This window comes from Mustela nivalis (genome assembly GCF_964662115.1).
Source record: "Mustela nivalis genome assembly, chromosome: 17".
In the NCBI taxonomy this organism is placed as follows: Eukaryota; Metazoa; Chordata; class Mammalia; order Carnivora; family Mustelidae; genus Mustela; species Mustela nivalis.
This window is the reverse complement of record NC_139036.1, coordinates 25,548,866-25,573,040: the sequence shown is the minus strand read 5'-3', so window position 1 is coordinate 25,573,040 and position 24,175 is coordinate 25,548,866. Positions and strand designations below refer to the sequence as shown.

General features: G+C 38.6%; 1 protein-coding gene across 3 annotated transcripts in view; it reads right to left on the bottom strand.

Moving 5' to 3' along the window:
* The window catches only part of AP2B1 (adaptor related protein complex 2 subunit beta 1), a 127,822-nt gene that overhangs the window by 64,072 nt on the left and 39,575 nt on the right, over positions 1–24,175 (bottom strand). For all 3 annotated transcript variants that reach the window (XM_082707326.1, XM_082707328.1, XM_082707327.1), the window contains exons 6-13: positions 22,852–23,042; positions 20,447–20,668; positions 19,819–19,939; positions 19,594–19,689; positions 13,357–13,472; positions 11,186–11,351; positions 9,553–9,651; positions 1,753–2,012 (exon numbers count right to left, since the gene is read on the bottom strand). In XM_082707326.1, coding sequence (XP_082563452.1) covers positions 1,753–2,012; positions 9,553–9,651; positions 11,186–11,351; positions 13,357–13,472; positions 19,594–19,689; positions 19,819–19,939; positions 20,447–20,668; positions 22,852–23,042 — 1,271 coding nt within the window. The remainder of the gene's footprint in view (positions 1–1,752; positions 2,013–9,552; positions 9,652–11,185; positions 11,352–13,356; positions 13,473–19,593; positions 19,690–19,818; positions 19,940–20,446; positions 20,669–22,851; positions 23,043–24,175) is intronic.

The following is a 24,175-nucleotide window of genomic DNA, read 5'->3' as shown; positions in this document are numbered from 1 at the left end:
GCAAGAGCCACCTATATGCTGTCCACAAGAGACTCACTTCGGACCTAAAGCACATGCAGACTGAAAATGAAGGGATGGAAACACATTAACCATGCAAATGGAAGCAAAAAGACAGGGTAGTAATACTTACACTGGACAAAACAGACCTTAAAACAAAGACTATAAGGAGAGGAAAGATGGACACCACCTCATGAAGAAAACAATCTAACAAGAGAATACAATTATAAATATTAATGCACCCAACATGGGAGCACCCAAATACAAACTAATAATAGACATTACAGAAGAAACTGACAGTATTTCAATAATAGCAGGGGACAACAACCTATTTACATCAGTGGATATATCATCTGCACAGAAAACCAATAAGGAAGCAGTGGCTTTGAATGACACATAGGACCAAAATTTTTTTTAACAGATATATTCAGAACATTCCATCCAAAAACAGAATACACATTTTTGTGTGATTCCAAATGCACATGGAATATTCTCCAAAATAGATCACATTGTAGGTCACAAAACAAGTCTCATAAATTCAAAAAGTCTGAAATCACATAATGCATATGACCACATGATCACAATGATATAAAACTAGAAATCAACCACAACAAAAATTCTGAGAGAAGAACATAAATACATGGGGGCTGAACAAAATGCTCCTAAACAATGGGTGAGTCAATCATGAAATCAAAGAAATAAAAAAATACATGGAGACAAATGCAAATGAAAACATAACTGTCCAAAGTCTTTGGGATGCAGCAAAAGGTATTCTAAGAAGGAAGGTAAAAGCAATATAGGCTTACCCCAAAGAGCAAGAAAAATCTCACACCTAATCTTAATCTTAAATCTCACACCTTAAAGAGATAAAAAAAGAACAAAGCCCAAAGCCAGGAGAAGGAAGGAATCTAGATGGTTTTTATAAAACAATCCTGCAATTATTTCATTTTTAGCTTTATAGCACAAAAGGCCTATCTGCTAACGTTATCCATAAGCTTCAACCAAAGTTACACTCAAGGCAGGGGCACCTGGATGGCTTGGTCAGTTAAGGTGGTAACTTCAACTCTGGTCATGATCTCAGGGTCCTGGAAGCCAGCTCCATGTTGGGCTCCTTGCTCTGCAAGGAGTCTGCTTCTCCCTTTGCTATCCCTTCCTGCTGCCCCTGCCACTTATGCTCTCTCTCTCAAATAAATAAATAAAATCTTTAAAACAAAGCAAGCAAGCAAGCAAGCAAGCAAGCAAGCTGAGGGTACACAAAAGCTTTCTTCTCAATTTTCAGCCCTGACAAGCTCTCTACCCTCAGCTACAGATTTAAACAACTCTCAGACTTTAACAGTTTAGAAGGTCTTCACCATTTTCTAAAGCCATTATCTTATCTACTCCTACATTAGAACACAGAGGGCCTTTCACCTATTATGTTTGTGGTCACTGCTATTCAGATGAAGCCCCTAGGGCAGTACAGCAGGTTTGTAAAATGCACAGCAAGTTCTTTCCTAGACTATAAAAGCATGAGAAACACCAACTCTGTCTAGAGAGTTACTTCTCACTCAAAACCTAGTTCAGGGCACCTGGGTGGCTCAGTGGGTTAAGCCTCTGCCTTAACCCACTCGGTTAAGGCTCAGGTCATAATCTCTGCTCAGCAGGGAGCCTGCTTCCCCCTCTCTCTGCCTGCCTCTTTGCCTACTTGTGATCTCTGTCAGATAAATCTTTAAAAACAAAACGAAACCAAAAACCCCATCTAGTTCACCTGCTTACCTCCCGTGATGTATTGGCAAGTGTTTGCGATGGATTCCATGACTTCCTTCCACAAAAGCATTGGGAGGCTTATGGTACACGGAAGCCAAAGATCCAATATGGCAGATCAGCTCATCCAGCAGAGTTGGCTCGATAAGATCTGTCTCCTCAGAGATCAGTGGCTTCTCAGACAAGACTACTTCTTTGGCTGTGACAGGGTCCGTTGAGAGAAGGCGCCAATAAATATAGCCCCGGTCTCGAAGGTCAGGATTATCAGAATCCTAATGAAAGGTAAGGGCAAGAAGGTTTAAATGGAACTTTTCTCCATACAAAAACCCATCCTACTTAACTTTTTATCAAGGCAATGCTGTAGTGATTTATAAAGAGTTGGCTGTTAGGATATTTAAACTCAGGTGCCTAGCTGGCTCAGTGAGTTAAGCATCTGCCTTCGGCTTAGGTCATGATCCCAGAGACCCAGGATCCAGCTCCCTGGATCAGCTTCCTGCTCAGCTGGGAAGCCTGCTTCTCCCTTTTCCTCTGCACCTCCCACCCCATTTGAGCGCTCTCTCACTCTCAAATAAATACGTAAAACCTTAAAAAAAATATTTACACTCAACTTTGTTTTAACACAGTCATAATTCTACAATCTCTAATGCTTCAAGGAATTTAAATATAAATTGAGATGGGTTAGTCCTAAGACGGAAATTCAAGGGAAGTTGGGAAAAGGAAAACAGAAGTTTAATCTGGTAAAAATTAATTCCTCGAGAAGGCCTTGGAACATAAAAATAACGTTTTTTTAATTGCTATAAATATTAGCAGGATTACTCATGAAATATACCTCACAAATATTTCACCTGTACTTTCTTTCCTCATTCAAGGATTTACTAAGTATCTCCTGTGGTCGAGACATTAGGCTCTGGAAGTAAAGGATGACAACACACAGTGCCTGACTTTGACACGCTCTGAGTACTAATTATTACCATACAGAATGGGAAGTACTATTTTCTAAACCAATAAAAAATTTTCAAAGACAGCATGAAACTGAGTGCTTCCGAAAGGAGTGACATTTTGGGGGGTGGGGGACAGAAGGAGGAGAATTTTTTTTTTTTAAGATTTTATTATTCAAGAGAGAACACAAGGAAGAGGAGGGGTAACGGGGGAAGAACAAGCAGACTTCATGCTGAGTGAGAAGCCGGACATGGGGATCAATCCCAGAACCCTGAGATCATGACCCCAGCGAAGTCAGACACTTAACCGACCAAGCCACCCAGGCACCTCCACAAAGGGGTGACATCTTAATTTTTTTTTTCTGTAGTAGTTTTAAAGTAATTTTATACAAACTCACTGCTAAGAAAAAAAAATTATCAGTGCCACATCACAATTAGAAATTTGTAATATAAAAATAAGTCTCTGATGCTCCTCGCTGGCTCAGTTGGTAGAGTTAACAACTTTTATTCTGGGGTCATGAGTTCAAGCCGTATGCTGGGTGTAGAGATTACTTAAACATAAAATCTTTAGGGGCGCCTGGGTGGCTCAGTAGGTTAAGCCTCTGCTTTCGGCTTATGTCATGATCCAGGGTCCTGGGATCGAGCCCCACATCAGGCTCTGCTCAGCAGGGAGCCTGCTTCACCCCCTCTCTCTGCCTACCTCTCGGCCTACTTGTGATCTCTCTCTGTCAAATTAAAAAATAAAATCTTTAAAAAACATTTTAAAGACTTTAACAAACAGGGGCGTCTGGGTGGCTCAGTTGTTTAAGCGTCTGCCTTCAGCTCTGGTCATGATCCCAGAGTCTTGGGATTGAACCCCACACTGGGCTCTCTGCTCAGTGGGGAAGACTGCTTTTTCCTTTCCCTCTGCCCCTCTCCCTGGCTCAAGCTCTCCCACTCTCTATCCTACTCTGTCAAATAAACAAATAAAATATTTTTTAAAATAAATAATTAAAATAAATAAAAATTTTAAGTCTTCCCAAACATCCAACCCTTCCCCACTTTAACCCTCCAGTGTGATATGTATCCTTCCAGAAAGCTCCTCAGCATACATGTATTCATTTTATACAAAACAAGTTTCACATTATATTTACTGCGCTGCAAGGTACTTTTCACATTAGCACATACACCTGCAATTTTCCCTATATATACAGCACCGCATTATCACTAAGGCCTTTTAATGGACATTTAGATTCCTGCCTCTTTCTCCCTCCCTCCTGCCATTCATTCATTCACTCATTCATTCATGTGATCATTAGGGAGTGGAAATAAATATCCTGGTATCTACCTCTCAGAGTATGTGTATACGGTGGCATGTATGCCCATGCTGTTCCACTGCCACAACAGTAAGTCCCTGTTGCAGTTATCTGTATTTAAAATTCTACAAAAATATTTTCTTCAAAATTGGGCCAATCTGAGTGCTTCCATGTGAGCTGCTAAGTAAGCAGATGAACTGGTTTATGATTTAGCCACGTAAGGCACTTAGCATTCATCTTAATACGAGCAGTGAACCCAATGGTTTTGACTACATGGTTTTACATGGTTTTTCTTCAGTTATATATTATTTAATTTGCATCCACAGTGGATTACTGGTTTAAAAAAAAAAAAGCATAAAGAATACCAAGATACAGCAAGTTAGTTAATAGAGTATCAAAACTGTAAACATAACTTAAGATAATCTTTATCACATACACAGGGAGCATCACCAGAACAGAAGTACATATATATATATCATACATACACACCATATCAAAATGTTTGTAGTATTTGAAAGGCCAGAGTTAAAAAAAGGAAACAGTGATAGTACCCAATTTAAATGATTTTGTTTTGTTTTTGAGGAGTCAGGTAATTCATTTATAAATAGCAGCCTGAAACCTCCTCAGATTTTCATTTGGAAACAAACTTTGAAGATTATAAAATATAAATAAACTGGGGCGCCTGGGTGGCTCAGCGGGTTAAAGCCTCTGCCTTTGGCTCAGGTCATGAGCCCAGGGTCCTAGGATCGAGCCCCACATCGGGCTCTCTGCTCGGCTGGGAGCCTGCTTCCTCCTCTCTCTCTGCCTGTCTCTCTGCCTACTTGTGATCTCTGTCTGTCAAATAAATAAATAAAATCTTTAAAAAAATATACATATATATATAAATAAACTGATTTTTTATTAGCGTAGAATACGAGTTTCTCAAAATAACAGGTCGGGAAAGCAATCCTACCCCAGCTTTTGTTGATACATAAATTAAAAGTTAAATCTTTTTTTTTTTTTTTAGATTTTATTTATTTATTTGACAGACAGAGATCACAAGCAGGCAGAGAGGCAGAGAGAGAGGAGGAAGCAGGCTCCCTGCTGAGCAGAGAGCCCGATGTGGGGCTCGATCCCAGAACCCTGAGATCATGACCTGAGCCGAAGGCAGAGGCTTTAACCCGCTGAGCCACCCAGGCGCCCTAAAAGTTAAATCTTAATTTACATACTCAATCTCCAAAGCATACCATTTGAAATTCGTAGACTAATTATGCTTTTTATTATATAATTAAAATGAATAATGCACCTCATTGACTGGGAAATTCAGTCTTCTGTCTTTACAAATTAGTAATACTGATGAGGTATTAAACTTTAAAATGTAATTTAATAATATATTGATTAAAATACTTTTTAACTTCAAATTATTTATTTCCTCCATTGAACACATACTTAACCAAATGGCAAAAAGAAAAAATTCCTGTGGGAATTTACAAAATTATGTACATCTATAAAAAATGGTTTGAGGACTTCTCCCCTAACAAATTCAAAACACTGCAATAGGGCAAAATGCTGCATACAGAATCAATGGATTAAAGGGTAAACAGACAGGGGGTGCCTAGATGGCTCAGTTACGTCTGACTCTTTTTTATTTTTATTTTTTAAAGACTTTATTTATTTATTTGAGAGAGAGAGAGCAAGAACGAGCTGGGGGTGAGGGGAAAGGCAGAGTAAGAAGCAGACACTCCACTGGGCAGGAAGCCTGATAAAGGGCTGGATCCCAGGACCCTGAGATCACAACCTGAACTGAAGGCAGACGCTTAACAGACTGAGCCACCCAGGCATCCCCAGTTCAATCTGACTCTTGATTTTGGTTTAGGTCCACAGGATCATGAGTTTGAGTCTCATGTTGGGCTCTGTGCTGGGCATGGAGCCTGCTTGAGATTCTCTTTCTCCCTTTCCCTCTGGCCCCCTACCACATGCTCTCTCTCAAAAAAAAAAAAAAAAAGAAAGAAAGAAAGAAAGAAAGGATATACACACTGTAAATCTTAATAGACACAGACTTTAAAAATCAGACCCAGTTAAGGACTTGGGACATGAAAATACAAACTTTTTATGATTTTAGGGTGCCATAATGTGTTTGGTGGCTCAGAAAATTTGGTTTTCGATCTGTTTTTCTGCTAGCCCCAGAGTTCCTTGACAGGATCGGGGCGGGGGGGGGGGGCAGAGTCCATTTCTAAAAATCTGAGAGCTTCCAAAATAATTCTTCTCAGGCAAGCTCTAAAAGAACAATTCTTACACTGGACTGTGAGCATTAGCACACACCAGGAAAGGCCACTCAGCAGCAGATTCTAGGGCCACAGAGTTTCATTCATTATGTCAGGAGCAGGCCCAGGAACTGACACTTGCAACAAGCAACACAGGTGATTTTGATGATGGTGGTTTCTAGTTCACAGATAGAGAAGTCTTCATCTTAATTTTTCTTTCATACACTACACAGGGTAATTTTTAAAGTCTGGACACTTCTGTGTATTTCTTAACTAACTCCTCTCTAACTACCAAAGCAAAGAAGACAAATCTTTAAATTGAAGTTTTGGATTCAAGGGTTCATTTTCTTTCCCCTAATAATATTTCTAATTATACCACCACTTTATTTAAAATTAGAAGCATAAATATTTCACATATACTTTACTGAATTCTCAGCACAGGTAAAAAATAGTATTAACTCTACTGTAGAGATGGGAGAAGAGCTATATTAGAAAGAAATGTGCTCAGTCACGTCCTGAACCAGAGATGTGGCAGAAACAGAATCCCATCACCCAATTCCAATTAATACAACTTAGCAGATCACACTGCCCTCAATTTAAATTGGTACCAAAACCAAAAGTACTAGGTTCAGTGGCTCTTCCTGCCCATGGGTCTTGTCCCTGTGCTTTAGTAAAACCACCCTTTTGCACCAGTGTGTGTGTGTGTGTGTGTATTAGGTTATTATTCCACAAACTTGAGGGGGGGAAAAAAGGAGACAAAACTTCCAGTAGAAATTATATATATGCACAATAATAATAATTACATATATATGCATGATATATAAACGTGCTTGTTATTTGCTAACTCTTCAGATCTCATTAACTGGACAGAAAAGGCAGGGCTAGGGAAACTGCTTAGTAATTATTTATAACCAAGTATGAAATAATCATTCACAATGATCTTAAAACTACTAAGTTCACTTATATGTATGGGTAATGCACAAGAGTGCTTCAAGCAGGGAAAAGAAGGGAATGCATAGTCTCAAAGTCATCCCTGACCTTAGGACTGGAGAAGCAGCACAGCACAGTAGAGAAGGGCAAAGATGCTGAAGCCAGGCTTCCAGGGTTTGAGTCCTAACTCTGCCCCATACTAACAGGGCCATGTCCTAGTTTATTCATGTATAAAATAGGCATAATACCAGGGCGCCTGGGTGGCTCAGATGGTTAAGGTTCTGCCTCCAGCTCAGGTTGTGATCCCAGGCTCCTACGACCAGAGCCCCATGTTGGGCTCCCTGCTGGGTAGGGAATCTGCTTTTCCCTCTCCCTCTGCCCCTCCTCCTGCTCACGGTCTCTCTAGCGGTCTGTCGCAAATGAATAAATAAAATTAAAAAAAAAGAAAAAGGAATACAACAGTAGCAACCCTTACTGAGATTAAGTTAATATGTAAAGTACTTACTAGAATGCCTGGCACATAGTAAGCACAACACAAATGGTTATTATTAAAGATTCTACACTAGTCCTTGTACAAAAAGTCTATAATCAGGAATGTCTGATGGTTTACTTATATCTGCCCTGTCCTAGGAAAGGACTTAGCAAAGCTTACAAAAATGCATCTAAGGCTAGAGAGCCTAAGTCAAACTAAAAAGAGAAAAATGCATGCCACAATAACCTATACATTTTCTACAGGAGATACCTAAATTTGATTCTAAGGTTTACAGCTGATATAAACAAGAAACCTAGTCAGGTAAGCTATTCAGATGGGCAGTTAACTACATACCAATGCGGAGGAGAATCCAAAAGTGGTTAGGACTTTGATGGGACCTCACAGAGAAAAAAACATATACATGGAGTAACAAATAATTTTGACAACAGATCCAAAGAGGACAGTTTTTCATGATAACCCCTACTACAAGGTGACAGGATCCATACAGTTTAATAAATGAAATTCTATTAGGGGCAGGGTAAAATGCAGTCTAGCTAGCCAGCCCTCTAATAATTTGGCTTGATTCAGTGGTGAATTTCGACTACCAGTAAGAATAGAGTCCTTATATCCTTTAAGCAATGCTCCCCAAACACTTTAACTCAGGCAAGTTTTGACAAATACTAGGGGATGACAAGACTGAGGTTTGAACTCTTGAAAAGAATCCAAAATACAACTCTCTGATGATGCCTTTTAAATACAGACCCATAAGACTTAAATAGGAGATGGAGGTAGGGCTGAAAACTTGTGAATTACAAGGGGAACCTATCAAGGACAGTTGCTTGATTATAGGACTATCCTTACCTGCAGATGAGCAGAGAGAAAGGCCCAGATTCTCTTTAGAAACTTGTTTTAAATTCATCCTAACACAGATCCAAATGAATGATCAAGGTTCTAAGACTAGGAAGTCTAGAATGCTCCCTTCAACACAGGTAATATTAAATAACCACTTCCTTGATGGTTATAGAAACTGCTTTGCTTCAGGCAAAAAGGAAGATACTTAAAAGGGAAGTTTAAAAAAAAACACCACTTCAAAGAACTCTAACAAATACATTTTAAAAGATGTAAAATTAGTAACAGGAAAGACGACAAGTTAGAACTAGGCAAAGTATAGTGAAAGGATTTTAAATTCTGATAAAATACCACTATAAAGAGATGAATAAGAAAAATGATAAACTGAGTATCTGACTCAGATCTATATAGACACACACCTGAACTTCTGACAGCCTGCTACACTCAGCCTGTTCATAAATTCAATTAAGAACATAACTAAATTATGAATTGATGAATTGATGATTACTATTCTAGTTACACTAGGTAAAATAAATTATTTTAATCTCAGTGGATCTAAAACAATGACCTGATCTCTATGGCCGGCTGCCACATTCCTGAAATCAGAACTCATCCTAGGGAGGACCAAAAATATCCAATAATTAAGGAGGCAGCATAAGTACTTTAAAATTCTTTAAAGAGACGGGCAATCAACTCTAGAAGGTAGAACAATACCTGAGACCTTTGTCAAGGCATTTACCAGCATGGTACTTTGATTTGAATCTAAAACTAAGTCCCCCAAAAGGAAAGAGATGCAAGTGAATCACCCAGTATCACTGAGACTCAATGTCATTTTCATATGGTAGGTCCTTCATTGACAGTAAAAAAATCTAAGTTCAATTTTCATGAACTATGATAAAAACTGGTAAAGCCAAAGAACTAGCTATAATTCAGTGGTATAAGAGACACTGTTTTTATATTTTAACAGGTTCTAAAGACTTCACCCTTTTCAATTAAAATCTCTCCAAATGGGTCTTCTTAGAGTTTCCTAATTTCCAAAACATAACACCAGACAACCAAACCCACGCTTTTTCTAGATTTCATACCTGTGTTGCCAAACTCAAGACTTGCTGTACCAGCTCCTGTGTTTCTGATGGTTTCTTGAGAAACAGCTTCACGATGGCAGTAAGCAGAGTGAGCTGCACCTAAGAGCGTGACATAATTTAACAGATAAAGTGAAAGGCATCTGCATTATTCCCTACCATCATTTCCAAAGTAGTGCTTACCACCTATGAATTACTATGGGGGCTTCTGACAAAGCTAGAACTCAGCCATTATCAAAAACAGCAGGTCTTGGGGCGCCTGGGTGGCTCAGTGGGTTAAGCCGCTGCCTTCGGCTCAGGTCATGATCTCAGGGTCCTGAAATCAAGTCCCGCATCGGGCTCTCTGCTCAGCAGGGAGGGAGCCTGCTTCCCCCTCTCTCTCTGCCTGCCTCTTCATCTACTTGTGATTTCTCTCTGTCAAATAAATAAAATCTTAAAAAAAAAAAAAAAAACCAGCAGGTCAAAGGTATTCATCAATTAAGAACTTGGTAGCCTCTTATCCCCAAACTGCATTTTTGGCATCAAAAATTGCTTGATTATTTATTAAATCCTTTATTATACACTTCTGCCAAAAGATACAACTTAGGGAGAATTAAGGAATTATCTGTCATATTAGAACAAGAGCCAAAAAACAGTAAAATCATACCAGATCATGGCTAATTAAGAGTGGGTTGCTGAACCATACACAAAGCCACAGGCTTGTATGCATTCCTCATAAAGTCCATTCAAATTACTAAGGCAAGGGGCGCCTTGGTGGCTCAGTGGGTTAAAGCCTCTGGCTTTGGCTCAGGTCATGATCCCAGGGTCCTGGGATCGAGTCCCACATCAGGCTCTCTGCTCAGCAGGGAGCCTGCTTCCCTTCCTCTCTCTGCCTGCCTCTCTGCCTGCTTGAGATCTCTGTCTAATAAATAAATAAAAATTTTTTAAAAAAATTACTAAGGCGAATTATATACATGACCTTCAAAGTGCAGTGTGAGTGCAAATGCCAGGGGAAAAGGGTTTTATAATTTATCTGCTTGTCCAGGCCTGTGGCTCTGAGGTCACCTCTTCATTTTGGTAGAGGACAGATAGAAGATGGGGGGGGGGGGAGTCTTAACCACCCACAGAGAATCTTTCCAAACTGCACATGCTAGTCCTTACCCCAGCCCTAGGTGAGAACACCTGCTAACCATTAGGAACAGGAATAGGTCATCATTTACTGGTAAGAGAAAATTAAAGAGTGGGAACTACTGCTCTCAGCCAGTAGTTATTAGAGCATGGTTTTGGACCACTGGCAGCAGCAGCCCCTGAATCCAGTAAGAAATGAAAATGTTAAGCCCGTTTCAGACCCAATGAGTCAGAAACACTAAGGAGGGGGCCCAGAAACCCGTGTTTTAACAAACTCTCTAGGTTCATTCAAGTTTGAGAACCACTGGTCTAAGGCAGATTTGTCCCACCAGAAATTAGCACAAATGAAAAGATCCCTTTGGGGAGAAAATGTACATTCTATATATACATAAATTCTCTCTCTCTCTCTCTCTCTCTCTCTCTCTCTCTCTCACACACACACACACACACACACAGTGAAGTGCATAACCTTTACTTTCCCTGAAATCTTCCCCAAAAGATCACACACAGGACACAGATGAGAACTTACCTGGGTGCTCTCGTCATGAAAACCCTCCAGGAAGCTCTCTAGTAACTCATCTGCATTGTCAATTCTCTCAGCATATTCTCCCACAATCCAAATCATAGCTGCTCGGGCGTCTGGTTCATCCAGCGAGTCTAAATTCTCACACAGAGTGGCAATGATACTTTCATACCTGGTTTAACAAAATGAACTAGCATTACACTGAGCACAACGGAGAACTGTATTTAACAATGAAAGCTAAAAACAAAACCACCAACAACGTACCGTAAACCAAACCACCAAACTATAAAAATTTTTGTCAAGAGAATGCACAGGCTTTAAGCCAGAAGATTGTCTTAAGTTTCCCTTCAATTACATTTTCATAACTGACCATAAACTGTTATAAAAGCTCATCAGATACTCTTTTCACAAGGAAAAATTAACCTGTGGTATAAGATAATACCACTAATTACAATTTCTAACAATCTTTCTTATTACCTAGATCAGAGAATTTTCCTATGTATTATCCCACTTTGCCTTCACGGTAAAGGAACAGAAATTCTGCTATACTTTTAGGAAAGAGTTAGACAACAGCAGCATCCAGACTACAAACAGTAATTTCATCTACTAATCTACTAACTCTGCTTTTTATGGAGATTTTAAGTTCCTTCCTCCCAACGCACCCATACTAAGGACTTGTTCCTCCAAAGAAACAAATAATTCAAGTATTTATTTTTATTTGCACCGGTCTATAGTGCTCTCATTTGCCACATTGAATCCATCTCCGTGGCTAAGGTCATTTTAAACATAAAAATGACAATGTGGGCATGCCTGGGTGGTGCGGTTGGTTGAACGCCTGACTCCTGGTTTCAGCTCAGATCATGATCTTGGGGTCTTAGGATCAAACCCCACATTGGGCTCTGTGCTAAGAGTTTTCTCCCCCTGCCTTCCCCCCCGACTTGCTTGCTCTCTCAAAAATAAATAAATCTTTAAAAAACTGACAATAAGTAATAAATGGGATGTAGACCACTGAATAGTACATTTAATTGTTTGCCCTACTTCCACTAATTAAACCACATTCTTATAGCACTTTCTTAAACTGTCATAACCCCTTATTAATAGAAACCAGAAATGGACACATTTCTCCACTAACCACAATGAAATATACATCTCCACCCTTAATCTTTCTAAACTTAGAAATCCAACTCTCCTCTTTCCTGGGAGAGTGGTAATATCTTTTTCCCAAAAATACCACTTCTAAAATTTTAAAAAATGTATAAGTAATGCTAAATAAACCACTACTTTGCTAAATAAAGTATCTCTTCTAATTCTGAGTCCACCAACGAAGTTAACTTATTGCAAGCTGCTTCATTTAACACTATCTTTAAAGACTAATCAGAATCTTCAGCAAAATACCTCTATGATTATATGGTAAAATGAGATATAGGATGCTTACAAGACCTGCTCTTATTTCGCCCTTTCAGGTCCTTTAATCACTTGCCTTCAAAATCAAACCTAATTAAGTGTTTTTGCTTCATCGACTAAGAGGGCTCAATGTGAAATATTTATTAGAGTGCAACTGTAGATTTTGCACACCTTTATGGGAATAGCTATAATACTGCAGAAAAAGAGACTCTGATAATTCGTAACATGTTCTAGAACTTTCTACAAAGTAGTAGGTAACATGCAAAGTAAACAGTGCAACTGTCACCCTCCTGGCTTTTACAACCATGTAGCTATTTATCATTCAAACTGAAACATTTATTTCTGAGAGTGAAAAGAAGCACAAATGCCCTGTAATAGACATAAACTGAAATATGCCTGGAAAATCTGTAATACGTGGGCTTTCTATTTAATAGTAATGTCACCAAAAAAGAATCTAGTCATCTTCAGTATATGCCAGCTAACGGTCATTCAGCTCCGAATCCTCTCAAAGTAATAAAACAGGATGAAAAACCAGGTTTTTATCCCTGTGGTAACCACCTGATATATATTTTTTAACATTAAAAAAAACTTTAGTGTTTTTAATTGTTTAATTTAAAAAGTATTTTTCATAATAAAGTATCCTATTTTAATAAAGTATCCTATTATGACCAGTTATTTTACAAAGAATAATTCTTACCTACCCAATTTCAAAGTGCCTTACTTAAACATTTCCTAAATGATCTGAGGAAGAAGGTAGAAGTATTTGGACATACTTGTTGGGGTATTTGCGAAAGATGTCCCTGATGACGACAATTGCCTCTTGGACCACATAATTTACTTTGGTCTGGATGAGATCAAGCAATGTGCTCACGCAACGCTCTGCAGATTGCTACAAAAATGAACATAATAAATGACAAGTCAGATGGTCTCCCAATAATGCAACTTCAACATAAAAATAACTTTGAAATGGTCTGGATGAGATCAAGCAATGTGCTCATACAACGCTCTGCAGATTAAATAAGTCAGATGGTCTCTTCAATAACGAAACTTCAACATAAAAATAACTTTGAAACATACAAGTGCACCAACTAAACTAAACTAAAAGATCAGGCACTTAATTTGACCAAGCTATACTAGAGGCTAGGCTATTTGATGGAGATACCCAGAAGTTCCAGATATAGCCAAATTTTATTCATTGCAACACATACTGACAAATAAGTTGAGTCAAAATAATCATCTTGGGTAGCCACAGAGAACAAAAATGAGAAGAAAGAATGAGTCAAGGTAGGAGGAAAGAAGAATGAAAGAATAAGCCAAAGTAGATCTTTTTCTGGAGTTCATGGGTAAGTGGAGACAGCAGACAGCTTCTTTAAATGTCTTAAAGTGAAACTGCCAAATTGCACATGTGCATACAAGTATATTTTCCAGGGAAAATATATTCCATAGCTTTCATTATATTTTCAAAGTTATCTGTGACTCAAAAAACTAAGGAAAATTTGCCATCTTCTGAACTATAAAACTGAAAGTCTACAGCCTTAAACTGCAATTTTCCCCAGCCTATACTTTATAAAATTTAAACTCATCTTTTATTAATGAAGGGACTTGGGAGAATACAAGTGATAAAGCTAACATACTGAAACTGTAAGTCACAGCTTTTAAAAGGCTAAGGATTTCAGTCAAGAGATCCTAAAAATCAAGGACTGATTTATCATATATCACAATGTACTATGATAGGTCACTCTATTACCTCCCTCCTGATAAGATTCAACAGAAAGTACACAGCATCGCCTAAGACTGAAGATGAACATTACCAAATCTCTAGATTTAATTATCTACAGGGGATGGCAGAATGAGAAAAAAACAGTATCACTAAAATACAACCAGCCAAATCCAGACCCCAGGAAACTGTACAAGCCTAATGACCTAGTCCCTTTAATAAATGGCACCAAAAGTAAGTAAGTTATGACTTACGAGACATTAACTAAATGCAATGTGCGGATCTTCTTTAGATTTTTATTTGAACAAACCAACTATAAAAAGACACTGAAGGAGCGCCTGGGTGGCTCAGTGAGTTAAAGCCTCTGCCTTTGGCCCATGTCATCATCCCGGGGTCCTCGGATCAAGCCCCGCATCGGGCTCTCTGCTCAGTAGGGAGCCTGCTTCCTCCTCTCTCTGCCTGCCTCTCTGCCTACTTGTGATCTCTGTCTGTCAAATAAATAAATAAAATCTTAAAAAAAAAAAGACACTAAAACACAACTAAGGAAAATTGAACATGGGCATGGTCTCCAATGAGATTAAGAATTATTGTTAGTTATTGGGTACAGTAATGGTATTGTGACGATATATTTTTTTAGGGACCCTCCTATTAGATACACATACTGGACTACTCTAGTAAGATCCTATCTGGGATCTGCATTAAAATTCAATAGCACTCCACTCCCTGAAGGAGAGACTGAAGATAAAAGCAGCAACATGTTGATATTTGTTCAAAATGGATGAGGTATACACGAGAGCTCATTATCAATTCTTCTTTAGTGGAAACTCTACGTTAACCTGAAAACTACGATAAAATCTTTTAAAGGTACTAAGTTAAAGCACTCCAAGCAATTAAATGAAAACAAAATTGCATCTTGAGGTTATTCATATGATGACTCTGTTGCACCATGAAATGATTCTGCCATCTTTATGTATTTTTTCCACTTTTGGATTCTATTTTATTAATTTTTAGCTAGTTTTTCCTGTGCAGTTACTGCAATAGCAAAATAACTGGAAAAATTTAAACATATAAATTGTGATCAATTATAAAGTAAATAGGATAAGGTCTTTAAGATTTAAATTATCATAAATTAAATAATATAGATATAGTGGCTAACACAGGGCTTGATATAAAGCTCACATTTAGTGAGCCCTTCCTATCATTATTATAATAAAGACAAAAGGCCATTTCCTATGATGCATCAATATTTGGAAAGCATTTAAGTCTGGGACAGTAATTTTCAAGGAAATTGTCATCTCAACCATACTGCTTTTGGGTTAAAGAAAAAAAAAAAGCCTACCATTTATTACAGCAGTATGGCAGAGGGGCAAGGGTAAACATCCAATCACTATTCAGACAAGTCTGGAAACAGAGAAAGGCATATGCACTTACAACAGTGAGGAAAGGATGATTTGTTCGGATGTTTGATCCTCACCCTCATATTTTTCACCAAAACTCTTTCTAATTGTTTTAATTACTAAAAATATCTTTAAGTGTAAAAAACCATTTTTATTTGCCATAAAAATAGACAATACTGGTTGAGTCTTAGTTGGAGGTGAAGCACAATCTTCTAGGTGTGCCACTAAAGAACTACTGCGAAAACAACTCACCACATAAGCAAATGTAAACTTCTGTTCATCAAGACATCAAATGAAATCAAAAGGAAAACAAATTGGGAAAATAACTGCTAACAAAATGAGGGATTAATATCTTTAATTATAAAAGAGTTAAAAAAAAAATCAATGTGGAAAAGCCCACTGGAAAAAGGTGCACAGGACTATGAACAAGCAATTCCAAAAGGTTAACAAATGAAAAAATGTTTGCTTTCACTAGAGATCCAAGACTTAGCTACAAAGTCTTCTTTATACCATTATTTGGAAAAAGAGCACGAACTTTAAGGTCCAACAATAAGAGGAAGGTTAAGCAAATTATGAAGCCACCAAATATTATGCCTATAAATCCACTAAAAATGATGTCAAATGTTAACAGTTACATGGGAAAATGTCCATGTATAATTTAACGAAAAAGGCAGAAGACAAAAAGAAATAGCATTTTTAGGATGATCTCACTTCTGTAAGAAGTACACCTGTGTGTGAATGACTACATAGACGAAGACTGAAAATCACATTCACATTGTCTCTGGGAAAGTGAAATAGGTAGGAGGAAACAGGGTTTCATTTTTGTTCAACATGTCTTATTTTATAGTTTTATTTAGGAAACACATATGGCTTTCCTAACAGGAAAAATATAATCTTTGTTTTAAAATTAAGGGATGAATATGGTGGCTAACTAAACATAATACATACATACATACATACATACATACATACATATGGGGATGAGACACATATCAGTATCTTATCTTGATTTATAAAAAATAGAAATAGTAAACACCAGAGAACAGAGGACTAGGAAGTTGAGAACTTACTGCCCAATCTCTCAAGGAAATAAAACCATTTGATTTTATTTGGAAGACTAAGACTAAGACTCCTAAGAAGGACAGGGGTTTATCGCCTCCTTAAAGAAATAGGTATACACTGTAAATATATACAATTTTGTCAATTATACCTCAATAAAGGTGTGGGTCAGGGAGTAAAATCTACTTAAAAAAAAAAAAAAAAACAGACAAAATAGAAATAGGCAAAAGTTACTGAAAAAACAATACTATGGGATTACCTTTCCAGTGCTATTTATTGGTTGAACAGCTTACTGCTTAATCTTTAACCTAGCCAACTGGCACAAAATTTTATGTATTTTTTCACCGCAGCATACTTATAGCAACACAGAAACACCTGTATTTACAGTTATGATAAAAATACAGCATAAACTCTTAAAGACATCTAAACTTTCCAAAAGGCCCTGCTCTCATTGCTAAGCATGAAACTAAAATTCATTTTTTCACATCTGTCATATCTTTGGAACTAACTACAAATTAAAAAAGGGTAAGATGCCCTGAAAGAATGCAACAGGTTGGTTTAAAGGCTACCCAGAAAGTCTACAACAATCCCTTCACTGGTTCTTCCTCCTTCCTGTGGATGCTTAGTTAGAAACAGGCAATTATCACCTCTCCTGCCACAGTGACTGTGTTTGGGCCAGGAAACTCTTTCCAACTGATAACCTTCATGACTGAAACAGGCCTAGGAAAAGTGCTCCAGCAAATGCAGGCAACCTGAGAGAGCATCAGCTAGAAGGCAGGAACCTTGAAGGCTGATCTTACTCACCTCCAGACAAAGTTCATTCTTCACATACTCCCATATTCCCACCAGTGCACCCGAGTCAAAGGAAGAAGGGAAAGCCATCAGAAGTTTAACCCTTCCCAGAGAGTATGGACTATTTTTCCATATTAGTCACAAAACACGGCATTAACAGCCTCTAGGAATCCAGATGGAGAATGCTTTCTAGTAATTCCAGGGATAGAAAATCTCTTTTAACTTCGGAATGATACAGTTTTGTATGACTCTTTGGAGCTTTGCCAAGGAAGTAAAAAAGACAATGACCGTCTGGCAATGAACAACACAAAATTAGTCTTTATGCTACTAAAATCTCTCTGAAAATTAAGTAAGTGGGTAAGAAAAGGAGTAAGAAATGAAAAAGAAAGAAGAAAAGATAAGAATGTGAAAAGGGATGAGAAAAAGAAGATGTAATGCATCAAGACCCAATAATCAGACATCCCCATTTCTCAGTGGAGGAACAGAGTACATTGAGTCCCTGAAGCACTAAGATATAAGAACCAGAAGCAGAAACCAGGGTGAATGAGTGTCTTGCTCCAACCACTGGACTGCTGAGTGACTTATCGACGGTAACTACGTGAAGCAGCCCCGTCTCAAATAAAAACAAGGAAGGCCGATCAGAACATGGCTTTCACAGATGCTTCTCTGACACAGCATCTGTTTCCTTCCGTTCCTAAGAAGTACTGGACAGACCGTACAAATTATTTTAGTATCCCTGAGAAATCATATGGTCCAACTCTCTGACTCTAAGCAGAACTGCACGCAGTCAAGTAGCAAGAAGAAATAAGGAGCTCTGACTCCACACCATCACAGCCAACAGAGGCCTTCATTAATCCCAATGCATTTCTGAATGATGAACAAATGGAGGATTGGAGACTAACGAAGCAGGGCAGTGTAAGCAGCAGCCCCTAACACCAACTGGAAGGCTACAACCAAACTAAAAATCAATCTGCCCTGGAAGATCACAGACAGGCTCTTTCAGAGGGCATGGAAGTAAAGATCGACTGCCCTAAAGCAAAACCTGTTAGTCAGCGGCCCTGCCTATGCTCACAGAAGTCCTGATTGACCTTTCTGTTCTGTCATCCTTAAATATAAATGGGTTGCAATTTATTATACGTGTGTTATGCACCTCAAAATATTACATACAGACATGCAACGGTCACCATACACTACTCCAGATAATTAAATTTAAACTGCAGACACAAAACACTGTAACTCATATCCCCTAAGACTCAAGAAGTTATTGCAATCACACACAAAAGAAATGCTGCAAGAGAAGTACCAATAAGAAGAAAGAGCTACGAAGAGAAGCCCCATCCAATGAATGATGGCTGTGCTGAAGCCAAACAAGCAATACGCCAGACTGAAGCAAGTGAGAGGACAGAGGACCGGGAGACAGAAGTGTCCAGGACAAAAGAAGGTTTACAGGTTTGATACTATGCTTGAAAATCTGGAAGAAGACAGAGATGTTATGAAAACACACAACACAAGGGGGAAAAAAGGCCATTATATAAACTCCAGAACAAAACAAAAGACTCTAAGAAAGAAAATATAATAATCTGTATTATACCAACTCTACAAATTTGGCCACAACATGCAAAGTTTGCCTAACATGCAAAGCAAAACACAGAAAGTTTTGCAAGCCTTTAGTTGACAGAACAATAAATGAAGGCATATTATCTCAATTTACAAAGATAATACAGGAACAAAAAAAAACTCATGATAGAACTATTGGAGAATAGGAGGGTTCAAGCACAAAGGTGGGATCCACGAACTGTTATTTAACTCACAGCACAAAAATCAATAGATAATATCTATTATTGATAAATCAATAAATACCATATTATTTAGAAATACAGAAGCAGCAGAGTAACTGAAACAAGGAGTTAAAAATGACTCCCTCTAGGAATTTTAACTATGTGCTTTATTATTTTAATACATTTTTAAAAATGCATTTTAAAAAAAGGATCAAGGAGAACACTCTGAATCCTGTGATGTCATCACAATAACCAACAGACACTTGCCTCCACTTTGATGGCGCACCGCCCGATGGCCCGCACAGCCTTGCGAACAAAGTCAACATCCACTTCTGTGGCATATTCCTTTAACTCTGCCAGAACCTGTTAAAAATCCAGAAAATGGACAATCACGAAGGATTCTGGAACACTGATTTCATGGCCGAGCTGCTTCTGAAGACCAGATCTTAAGATCTAAGTGATTTATAGACCTGAATCTCCTTGAAGTCTGACCTGAGCAATGTTGGCTTGGGATGCTAAACGTATCATGATGTCCAATTTCTCTAGTTTAACATAGATGGGATCGTTGTACTTCACAAAGAAGACTTTGATTTCCTGCTTCAAGATTTCAGGCCTGTGGTACACAGAAATACATTTGATAAGGAAGGTGAGACATATATTGATACATCCTCCTAAGTCTCTATGAATAGCTAATCTGTGCTCCAGCCCCTCCACCCTAACCACCAAACCTCACAAACTTCCTTTATACCCCTCTAACCAGTTTCCCATTGGGCAGACCATTTTTAAGGGCTAGAGTACGTTTTGCTAAGAAGTGCTGGAAGAACAACCATCTGGCTCGAAACGATGGCCTAAGCCGTAGGAAGCAGGCACTAGCTGGTACACTCCTAGGAGGCCCGCCCAGCAGAAAACAAACCAGAACAGTAGAGCAACACCAAGTGTTTATCACAGGAACACTCCAAAAGCAACTGTTAGCCTCCTGATCGCGGCAAGCTGCTCTGCCATCCGACATTTTCATTTCCATATATTAAAAAGAACTTAACACTGGCCTCTGTAATACTGGTATTATCAAGCTTAACTCAAAATCACAAACACTTTAACCACCAATTCACTGTTTCCCAACCTTTTCTGGACAATTAGATTGATATTCCTCAGGGCGACGTACTGCACCTCTGGCTCCCCAGACAGCAAAGTGACAAGTGGAGGGGCCAACTTCTTCAGCAGCATATTGTAGTAGTCAGAGTCCTTGGGTAACAACTCTAGAAACTTCATTAGGACTTTTACCGCTGAAAGCACCACTGCTGAGTTGGCATGAGACAGCCGGGGAGTTACACGCTCACAGATACTGAGGGCAGAAAAGAAAAATTAACATCTTGAATTATGATTTCTTTGCTCATCCAGCCCATTGTGTATTGGGTCAGAGTCCCATCGCCCAAGTATCAAGAAAGTAGAGAATCGATTGCAAAAGTCAAAGCTCCGTGTGTAAACAAAACTGGGATCCTACACTGCGTGCAAACTGCAGACAGAGTAGGGACGTCAGAAGACTTTAGGAAACCAACCAAGGAAACTAGGCAGTACCCCAAACACTTGAGGCTCACACCATTTACCCTCCTGTTTTACAGTCTTCTCCGTTTCCCCATATCACATAAGGGCTTGCCTCACAATTCATTTCTCTTCAACCTACAGGATGCCAAGTTAAGTTTTAAGAGATACTTCATAGTGAGAGATACCAACTGGGACTAAAGGTTTCATAAGATGCTGGAGGAAGTGAGTTGAACAGGAAAAGCACACAACCCCTTGTCTTCACGATCATAAGGAAATCTCTCAATTTTTTTTTTTAAGATTTTATTTATTTATTTGACAGAGATCACAAGTAGGCAGAGAGGCAGGCAGAGAGAGAGGGGGAAGCAGGCTCCCTGCTGAACAGAGAGCCCGAAGCGGGGCTCGATCCCAGGACCCTGAGATCATGACCTGAGCCAAAGGCAGAGGCTTTAACCCACTGAGCCACCCAGGTGCCCCTCTCAAAGGGTTTTTAAGTAACAGAACAACACTGCAATATTCTCCCAAACCCCTCCCCCGTTCTCCTAACCCCTGCTATGTAAACTTAAAGGCTTCACTAAATCTTGAGTATGTAATTATCTTTTGAGGGTTCTTCAGAAATTAATCTAATTTTGATAGCTCTTGGGCAACATAAGAGGCTAGGTAATTATTCAGCTGAGGATTCAAGATAAGTAAGCAGGGTTTCTCTCCCTTCCTCCAGTATCTAATTGGCTGACTCCCTGACCTCCCTCAGGTCTTTTTCCAAATGCCACCTTCTCAGCAAGGCCTTCCCCAGCCTTTTACAAAATACAACTCTTTATCCCCAAATGTCCAGTATCGCTTAGATCTCCTCCCTACTTTATCTTCCCGTTCAGTGCTTATCATCATCTGACATGTTATACATTGTATTATATATACCTCTGCCCCATCCCTCAGAATGAGTGTTCCACGAGGGCTGCAATTCTGTCGACAGTATCCTCAGGGCCTAGAACAATGCCTGGCATGCAGCACAAACTCAATAAATACTTGCTAAGTGAATGCACGAATAGTGGGAGATGTCAATGACCAAAAAAAAAAAAAATTTCTATATAAAGCTCTTTCCATAAGATACTGTACTTTTTTTTAAAGATACTTGTACTTTTGATAATGGAAAGAAAGGATCACGGTGAGCTTTACTTAGGTCCAGAGGGAACAATTTCCCAGCCAAGTGAAGAGAACTTATGTTATGGTACCTTGAGCTTCAGCCAGGCAAAGAAGGTTCTTATCTACCATAATTAAAATATGTCAACTTTAATGAAGAGCCAACATTTCTTCTGAAGTACTTTATCTACTACAGTGCCTATATACACAGAACACTCAATAAAAATTGGTGGTAAGTCTAATTCCGTAAACTGTGTTTAGGTGCATATGAAATTTAATAGTCAATTTGTGATGGTCAAAGAAAATTTATTAGGGTTGAGCAGATCAACCCAGGTGCACCTTCCAAAATCTTTTTCAAATTCAGAATGACATGATTTCTGTATCTAATGAAAGATACCATATACTTTGCAGGCTTCAATACATCTCCACTACTGAGTTGTAGGTATAGTTCAGCTCAGTAACTAGTATCAAGCCACTTACTATGTAGCTAACAGGATGAAAGTTTGTCGCCAAGATGAGACACTCAAAAACCCTTGTGTGCCAAATGGCCAGAAACTGCTGTATTGGAGATGTGGGACCATGATGAGGGAGACTTTAGCAGAAGGTAACTGCAGTATTCAAACAAGAAACGAAAAACACACATCTTTTAGGAAGAGCTATTTTTGCATGGTTTACTCCGTCACCTAAAAATGTTCCTAAATCCAGTGAGAAAATACCACAGGGATAGCAATATCTACCCCATAAGCCACTGATCTTTGCCAACATAAGACACCCTTATTCTAATACAGACAGTAGAACTTACTCAAACAGGCAAGTCTCCCAAATACTCTCGAGGAAAACAGAACTGACCTCTGAGCCTCCCGGTCATCTTTAGGGTTATAATTAGATAGGCAGTCCAAGATGAAAATCTGGCCCCATTCAGTGCATTCATTCAGGGCTGTCAGCAGCTTGTTAATGTTCTGTGGGTTCAGATCGAGTAGGTTGCTGTTTGGGTGAGATTCACTGATTTCAGATAATGCTGCTACAGCATTAGCCACCACCTGGGAAAGAAAGAGACATGACCTTGATTTACCAAGAACAGCACAAATATAAACAAATACTCTATCTTCTTTGGATCACTTCATTGATCTCAACTCATAACTATTCCTGAACATTTCACCTAGTCAGCTAGAAACATAAACTGCTTTCAAAACAGGTATTAAACCACCAATGATGGCATATATAACTTCCTGGTGGTCAGGAGCCCAGAATTAAAACAATTCATTTATTTGCAGATAGTCACACATAATTTGCTATTAAGACATTAATATTTTAATAATAAATTAGTAATTTTAATCAATAATTTTAATATTTTAAATTAATTTTTTCAAAGCAAAACAAATTTATTCCTATGTATTTTTTTTATTTTTAAAAAGATTTTATTTATTAATTTGACAGAGATCACAGTAGGTAGAGCAACAGGCAGAGAAAGAGAGGAAGGGAAACAGGTTCCCCACTGAGCAGAGAGCCCGATGTGGGGCTTGATCCCAGGACCCTCAGACCATGACCTGAGCTGAAGGCAGAGGCTTAACCCACTGAGCCACCCAGACATCCCTATTCCTATGTATTTTTAAATACCCAAACAATAATATCTACTTCATTCACATATATATGCATTTGTAAACAGCAGAAAACATGCATGGGGATGATATACATCAACTTCACAAATGTCGTGACCCCTACAGAAAAAGGAATGAGCAAGAGAGCATGTATGAAGCTTTAGCTATGGTTGCAGTGTTTTATTTCTCATAAGAGGAAAAAATTTATTTTGGAGATATATACATTTCTATATGGTTCCATAAAGTCATCCCACAAACTGGCTAATCCCTGTCCAGATTAGATTAGGGATTTTTAATTAATTAATTAATTTATATTTTTTAAAATTTTATTTTTTCAGTGTTCCAAGATTCATTTTTTATGCACCACATCCAGTACTCCTTGCAATACGTGGCCTCTATAATACCCACCACTAGGCCTTCCCACCCCCCGCAACCCCCTCCTCTCCCAAACCCTCAGTTTGTTTCTCAGGGTCCAGAGTCTCTCATGGTTCATCTCCCCCTCCAATTTTGCCCAACTCCTTTCTCCACTCCTTCAGCCAATGTCTTCTAAAATTATTAAAATTGAATCATTTTAA